At 52.7% G+C, this 8,075-nt stretch overlaps 1 protein-coding gene across 7 annotated transcripts; it reads left to right on the top strand.

Moving 5' to 3' along the window:
- Nucleotides 1–4,163: 4,163 nt before the first annotated feature.
- LOC149340561 (uncharacterized) lies at nucleotides 4,164–7,379 on the top strand. Of its 7 annotated transcripts, none has more exons than XR_016283624.1 (5): nucleotides 4,164–4,443; nucleotides 5,201–5,400; nucleotides 5,459–5,568; nucleotides 6,066–6,792; nucleotides 6,857–7,379. XR_016283624.1 is itself a non-coding variant. In XM_089549376.1 (3 exons), the coding sequence occupies exons 1-3, from the start codon at nucleotides 5,388–5,390 to the stop codon at nucleotides 7,085–7,087; spliced, it is 354 nt and encodes a 117-aa protein (XP_089405502.1). In that variant the 5' UTR covers nucleotides 4,169–5,387; the 3' UTR covers nucleotides 7,088–7,379. The 7 variants fall into 7 exon arrangements, 1 of the variants encoding a protein (XP_089405502.1); XR_016283622.1 differs by having other exon boundaries at nucleotides 4,166–5,123; XR_016283620.1 differs by having other exon boundaries at nucleotides 4,167–5,131.
- The last annotated feature ends 696 nt before the right edge of the window (nucleotides 7,380–8,075 follow it).

Raw genomic sequence — 8,075 nt, 5'->3', positions numbered from 1 at the left:
ACCTGAGAGAAGGATGAAAAGGAAATTGCACAGGCCTGCCAACTGGCTCGAGCCGAGCCACCACTGCTGCCACGTGCAGATAGAAGAGAGTTAAAAGATAAGAGGAAAGAGTGAAAGAAAAGAAAAGACGCGCGTCGCAGCAACTGGCTGAAAAAAAGATAAGCGGCCGTAGCCGCGCTTACGCTACCCGCCTGGCAGCAGAAGCTGCGCGACTATACCGTTGCTAGTCTTCCAGCTGCAACGCTGCCCCTCCCCGGACGCCTGCGTGCGGACCCGGAGGGGCACGGGTCTTCTTCTGGCGGAAATAAAGTTTCTTCACTCACTCACTCGCCACCTACAGCCCAAGTAAAGACGCTGTTGTTGTTGTTGTGACTGAGAGAAGGATGAAAAGGAAATTGCACGGGGCTGCCTACTGGCTGGAGCCAAGCCACCACCGCTGCCACTTGCAGATAGAGGAGAGTTAAGAGATCAGAGGAAAGAGAAAAAGGAAAGAAAAGACGCGCGTCGCAGCAACAACTGCGTCCGCCGGAGCGGACGCTGCTGAAAAAACATAAGCGGCCGAAGCCGCGCTCGCCGAAGCGAGGACAGATCTCCTCGCGCATGCGCAGTAGGCCGCAGCGGCGAGCGCGCGCGCGGCGAGGAACGCCAGCCCTTGCTTCTCGCGCATGCGAAGTATGGTTGAGCAAGAGAGCACGCGAAACGCCGAGACTGTGGCCACTGTAGCTCACGCTACAAAAATGGTGCGGTTCAACTACTGCTGAACCTGGTTAGAGAGCGGAAGCTATGACGTATCGGGAAACTACAAGCGGCTTGGCGTCTGTAACGTTTAGTGAGTTCCGGAAACTGGATAAGCAGCGCACCCACCCTGCCATCCTGGCAGGTGGCAGTTAATGGTTGATCGCAAAAGTTTGCTCCTCCAATGAACGCTGCGGCCTCAGTGCCGCGTGTCTGCCACAACGTTGTCCGCGCTAACGCATGCAGCCCACATCTCTCCATCTCCCCACGTATACAGCCTTCGCCAAAAGTAACCTGCTGGCTACAGGGTTTGCTTCCAATTTGTATATTAGAGTCATCACGGCTTCCCTAAAGATCAAAAAGTTCTTTGAAGGTGAGGACAGGGGTTCTCCTTACCATACAGAGATTTAGAGCTTGAGGGCTGGCATAATAGTTTCAATATACGACTGAGAAGCAAGCCGCCTATAGTCGGATACAACTTAAAGGGGTAGAGACACCACATTGTTGTGTTGTACCTCTGGGTTGTAAATAATGCGTAGCAATTCAGTGAGCATGGAACACCATCTTAGAAGCATGAACTCGCATTATATAATTAATAATCGTATTATTTGTACCCAGCAGTTTCGGTTTCGGTTCGTAGTTGCCAGGTTTTGCCAGGCTTTTACATGACGTCAAAAACCAGACAATGCGCTGTCACGTGGGTCCGGAAAGCCGTGACGTCGTTGTAGGCATTTCGTCTGCTTGACACTATAGTGCCTAGAATATACTGGCACGCACGTGGTGCGCGTAAACACGGAGAGCCGGGCGGAGGGCAAGTCGCAATGCCGAACAGCACCGAGTCGGAAAAATGAGTTTTATTTCGGCGAAGACACCGATTAAGAGGAATCGCGGGATGACACAGACGAGGAATTACACTAAGCCGACGGGACACCGATGCTGACGCGACAGCGACGCCGACGGTCGCGTCGGCCAACCTGGTCGTTCCCCGACTAGCCAGTCACACTGCACCGACGACGACGACGATGCCCCAACGACCAAGCGTCGTCCTAGTGTGACAACGCCGCCAACCAAAGATGCCGACGAGACCCGTCGGCAGACGTGTCTTGGGCAGATCGGTGGCCGAGCGAGAACATTCGCCGACCAAAAGCAAGTAGCGAGCTCAGAGCGCGAAGTGCAATCATTATTTAGACAAACAATGCACGCGCAGCAACATTCATCAAGCCATATGGCCACTTGGCCGACGCGCCGCACCGATCGTCGCTTGCGAACTGCCGCCCCACTGCAAGCAGGGACACGGAGCGGTGAGCATCGCTGCGCCGCTCTACCCAAGCTCCGCCCATAACCGGTGTCGCACTTCGCCGCCGTGCAGCAGTGCCTGAGCGCTGCTTGGGATGGTGTACAAATCTCATAAGAAAAGACAAGATCGCCTTGTTATCAGAAAGACTGCTTGAGCAGCGACAAAGCATGCCGGCTTATGTTTCGAGCTTTCGGCAACGGCATCGCTCGCGGGCGCTTCGGGAAACGAGCTGTGCTGCTGCCTGGTTGCCGTGGTCGTCGCTAGGCCTATAGCCTCTTTCGCATTGAAACCGCAGCGGCCGGCGCTTCGGAAGTCGCCTGCGCTATCATAAAAGGACTACTCTACACATCGCTTTAATGTCAACAGCATCATCTCACAATAACATAATAGTATGGTAAATCTCCGCGACGCCTTCAGCAGCGAAGCGAGCGCAACCGGGCCAGCGGCAGCTGCGAGGCGGTTGTAGTAAGAAGTTTGCTCGTATCACAGTCGTTACCTTTGCCAGCAGCTCAGTATTGGTCAGCGATCCTCAAAAATGGCACATATTTCACATTTCTTATCCCAGGGTTTATTATTTACGTCAAGAACACACTTTAGCTCGTTTTTATGACGCCGGCAGACGGGATCCAGGCTGGCCGGCCGGCCGGCATGGTCGGCGTACTTCACGTTCGCACAAGAAAATACATAACATCCATGATACCAAAGAATGCTTCCTAGATTAGGGCACCGGCAATATGCCTGTGCAAAAGTGGATCTTTCGGCAACGACATCGCCTGCGGCAACGCCGGGCGTAAAGCACCGTCGCACTCGCGAGCGTGCAGAAAAAAAAGAGACTCGTGAGCACTCGTAACCAAGGTTGCTAGGCTGCGAAACCACAAAACTTGGTCCCGTACGTCAGAAAACTGTGCAATGACGTAGGCAATACTTGCTTGTGTTTTCTTCTCTGTTCCTACGTCACATTGATGCACTAGCGATGGCTCAGACTTCAAGAGTGAGCATTTTCACAAACTTTAAAATTAAATTAAAATATGTTCTAGACCTCCCTTAAACTTAATACTTCGCTTTTATGGTCCTCACATACAAAGGAAACGTATGGCAGTCTTTTGTACAACCTTGGAATTTGATGTCTCTACCCCTTTAAGAACGAAGCGGCTTTTCCCCGCCAAAGAACCCCCTTCCATCCAATGGCATCGGCCGATTCTCATGACCCTGCTAGGTGACAATGCAGGGAGCGGTGCCACAATGGAGAGACGGGTCCATCCCCGACTATGGACAGAGGGGACTATCCCCTTTCATCTGCCACTCCCTGCATTGTCACGCTACCAGGGTCATGAGAATCGGCCGACCCCATTGGATGGAAGGGGGTTCTTTGACGGGGAAAAGCCGCTTCGTTCTTAAGTTGTATCCGACTATAGGCGGCTTGCTTTTAAGGCGAAAGCCTTTAATGCCTCATACTGTCGTTAGCAGACGCGTCGGCAGCCGTGTCACTAGACGCGTCGTCAGGAGTGTCGACAAACGCGTCGGCAGATTCGTCCGCCTTTCGGCGTCACTGCTTAAAAGGCTCAAGGTTCCAGCATGAATAAAGGCTCATCTACTGAATGCATGGGCTTCATACATAAAATAAAAGAAGTAAAGTCAAGAAAAGGAAAATAAAATGAAAATATGAAAATAAACAAAAATAAAAACAAAATAAAAATAAGATGTGAAAATAAAAATAAAAAATAATAAATTTAAGAAAAGGAACCAAAATAAATAAAAACAAAATATGAAAAATAAAAAGTAAATAAAAACAAACAGTGGCCAGGAAATGCTTTCGCCTTGCAGCACTTTAGAGAGCCAAAGTGCCCCCTTAATTTTTGGCAAAGACTGTACCTATTAGCGCGATTCAGGCGTCCACTGAACCGGGACCCGGGGAGCCAGTTATGCGCGCTTGCTTTCCTTGAAATCATGAGTGTGTAAAACGTTGTAAACGCCAACGTCAATCAACACAATGAACGCCGACGGCCTACGGCCTATGGCCGTCGGCGTTCATTGTGTTGGCCGTCGGCGTCGCAGAAACGCAGCGCTGGACGTCGGCGTCGGCCAGCGCTGCCTTTCTGCCACAGCGTTTCTGCCACAAAATACGCAGTGCGTCCCTGGCGATAATAAATAGCGCATGCGCAAGTGGCTGTTTTGAGGAACTCAAAGCGGTGGCAATCGTTTTGCGTGTCTTGTGTTGCCGCCATTGGCTGCGGGTGGGATGCAGTTTTTGCGCCGTATTAGTAGTATTGCTTTGCTGACCAAGACCAGACTTAGTGCCTGTCGACAGTGGGTTGCCGTCGTCTTCATTATTACCGGGCGACGACTCGGGGTTCGTTACGCCGGGGGAATGCTTCGAAAATTTTCTCCCAGCCAGGCCTTCGGCGTCCAAGGTAGGAGCGGGGCTGCAGCCTTGCGGCGGGGGCGACTTGTGTCCATGAAACCGCTCGTAAAGTTGGCAGTAGTAGGAGTAAACATTCGCACACATTTTTAACAGCACAATTGGCTAACAGCTTGTAATTAATAACACGTGCCGTGGAGAGGTTTCATTGACCGTCGTCATCGGGTTTTTGGTTCCGTGACGGAAGCGAGACGGGCTAGCGTTCGCGGCTTGTATGCTCATTTAGGCCTAGCGAACATCACGCAGGTCAGCTTTTGAGCCAGCGAGGGAACGACGTATACAGGCTCCGCTTTGCTCGCTGTCTCAGGAGGTTTAGCTGAGTGAGCCTGCTGCCGTTTGCGTCACGGAACAATAACCTGTTCCGAATGCCACTACGGCCCGGCCACTATGTCGTGTCAAGGAACGCCCGGGTGTTCAGTGCTCTTGAGCGACATGTGGTTCGTGGACGCGTACACGGCACTCGGAAATTCTCGCCAGCCTCATCCAGCAACCCCGAAGAACGGACGCTGCCTGCGGTCTGCGGCACGTCATGTTTCCGCTGCAGCCAAGGTTGGCGGTCAGCTTTCGTTCCCTCTCTATATATAGCTCAGTAACTTTCGGTACCTTTCGCTGCTCCCCGGCTTCTGCGAAGAACCGCCGCGCTCGTCGTAGCTCGTACCGTGTTCCGCTCCGGTGCTGCGGTGAGTACAAATCCACGCTTCCTCATCACTACATTAATTTTTCTTTTTTCTTGAATATGCTTACTCCAGCTTTCTGCCGCGCCAGCCAAAGATTCTCATGTCAGGAAGGACAGCGGCGTTCGAGCTGATATCTGGGCATCTGTGACAGCTGTTCGTCGTGCAATACTATACTGTCGTGCACTTCGCCTCTGTCCTGCGCTGGCACTCCCGCTTGCCACCTCAAGAGCTGTGCCTACCGGTACTGGATGCTGGTGAAATGTTGCGTCAACGTGAGTGTACCATTTCCATGTTTGCGTGTTAGTTGTGCAGCATTTCTCGCATCTGCAGACTTGCGGATATCGTCTCTGAAGACTGCCAAGGAGATTGTCTTTAGGCCAGGCCTTCAGCATCCAGAGCTAGAGGGGCGAAGGCGACACGTATCCAGACTGAACACGGCTGTAAGTAAACGTTCACTCACGTTTCTGCGCAGCAGCATTGGCTACTGGCGTGTATAATTGATAACACACACCGTGACGTCTTTTCATGGAGCATCGACAGGGTTTTCATTAAGTAACCGAAGCGCAGTGGGCTAGGATTTGCGATGCGCTATAGATTTGCTAACCTAACGTGAGGCAGTTCAGCTGTAGATGATGAGCCAGTGAGGGAACGACCATTTATTCCGCATTTCTCGCACTTTCAAGGAGTTCAGTGAGCCCGATGTCATTTGCGTCACGGAACAATAACCAGTTCCGAACGCCAAGGGCCCTCCACGACAAGGAACGCCCGGGCGCACAAGTGCTCTTGTGGGGCAGTGTGGTTCATTCCGTACGCGGCACTCTGAAATTCTCGCCAGCCTCGTCCACCAACTACGACGAACCGACACTGCCTGCGGACTGCGGCATGGCGTGTTTCCGTTGCATACTAGTTTGTTACACCTCCTATTTCACCTTTGCAGACCTGCACACTTTGGCTCTCCCTTACGCCACCTGCGTGTGCTCCTTCGCGCGTACGACCGGCCCATGGTGCCCTTGGTGTGGCTTCTTCCGAGATGACGCCTGGCCCCTGCCTGACAGCCTCGCGTAGTTCAAGACGCTCGGCTACCCTGCGTCCTGCCACAAGCGCTGTGCCTACCGGGTGCAGGGTGCTGGCTGTACGTTGCCTCTATGTGAATGCACCATTTTCGTGCTGGCGACTTTTTGTTACACCTCCTATTTCACCTTTGCAGACCTGAACACTTTGGCTCTCCCTTACGCCACCTGCGTGTGTTCCTTCGTGTGTACGACCGGCCCACGGTGCCCTTGGTGTGGCTTCTTCTGAGATGACACCTGGCCCCTGCCTGATACCCTCGCGTAGTTCAAGACGCTCGGCTACTTTGCCGCCGCGGTGGCTCAGTGGCTATGGTGCTCGGCTGCTGGCCCGAAAGACGCGGGTTCGATCCCGGCCGCGGCGGCTGAATTTCTTTGGAGGAGAAATTCGAGGCCCGTGTACTGTGCGATGTCAGTGCACGTTAAAGAACCCCAGGTGGTCGAAATTTCCGGTGCCCTCCACTACGGCGTCTCTCATAGCCTTAGTCGCTTTGGGACGTTAAACCCCATAAACCAACCAACCAGACGCTCGGCTACCCTGCGTCCTGCCACAAGCGCTGTGCCTACCGGGTGCAGGGTGCTGGCCGTACGTTGCCTGTATGTGAATGCACCATTTCCGTGCTGGCGACTTTTTGTTACACCTCCTATTTCACCTTTGCAGACCTGCACACTTTGGCGCTCCCTTACGCCACCTGCATGTGCTCCTTCGTGTGTACGGCCGGCCCAGGGTGCCCTTGGTGTGGCTTCTTCCGAGATGACTCCTGGCCCCTGCCTGACAGCCTCGCGTAGTTCAAGACGCTCGGCTACCCTGCGTCCTGCCAATGTGCCTACCGGGTGCTGGCCTACGTTGCCTGTATGTGCGTGGCTCGACGCGACAGCAAGAATCGTGTAACTTATTCCCGATCCTCCGTACATCCCGACGAGCCTTGTGCTAACGTGGAAGCATGTGGTTTAGCTGCACCATTAGTGTAATGTGGGCGCCTGCTGTGGTCATCGGACTGTCACCATGAACAACATGCGGCGGGGCAGTACTATAGCAGACGGTCTGCAGCGGAATTCAGCTCATCGCCGAAAGTCTATGTTCGACCTGTCAGCATCTTCAGGCTGGGTCTCAAAAACATTCCATCCGTTGTTCCACGAGTTCACCCTTGTTTTATTGTGCTTATTAAACGTACCCTATAGCAGCTGTGTTTTTGCCAGTTTCCTGTTGTCACTTCTGTGCCCACTGGCACCAGCCGGTTTGAGCATTTTGTGGTTGCCGTAACTATCGCGCTTCTTATCGATTCATACTGACCACTGCAGCAGCTAGCAAAGCGCCTTCCTGTTTTGTCGTAAATCTGCTTACAGACGTGACGCCGAGCCTGCCTTGTAGACTCATGTTCTCGTCACATTTACGTTGTCACCTCCCAGCTAACTTTTCTACGGGAGTCACGCATTTCTATGCAGAAGACTTCCTAGCCAACCCCCTCTATTGCACCCGCCAACGTCATGCTTATCCTCCGCAACGCACATGTCCCGGTTTTAAGGCGGAAGCCTTTAATGCCTCGTCGTTGTAAGCAGGAGTTGTCGACAGAAAATGTCACGCTTTTCAATTGGTCGAAATGCTCGTGACGTCACAGTGCGCGAATTTCAAATGGGGCCAATTGTACTTTGGCTAGTAACCATGCAACCAATCAAAGGGATCGTACAGTGATACTCCAAGTAAGTGGGACTGAGTTTAGTTAATTGCTTAATTAATCAAGTAGCCTAATTAAGATAGAGGAGAACGAAGAGGTCAGAAGAAAGAGGAAAAGAAAAGAAGGACGCGCGTCGCAGCGACAACAGCGTCCGCGGAAGGAGACGCTGCTGAAAAAACAGATAAGTACGAAGCCGCGTTCGCT

Source organism: Amblyomma mixtum, chromosome 6 (assembly GCF_055824585.1).
Source record: "Amblyomma mixtum isolate Tamu chromosome 6, ASM5582458v1, whole genome shotgun sequence".
Lineage (NCBI taxonomy): Eukaryota > Metazoa > Arthropoda > Arachnida > Ixodida > Ixodidae > Amblyomma > Amblyomma mixtum.
Note: the sequence above shows the minus strand (reverse complement) of the source record. Positions and strands in the feature narration are given on the sequence as shown.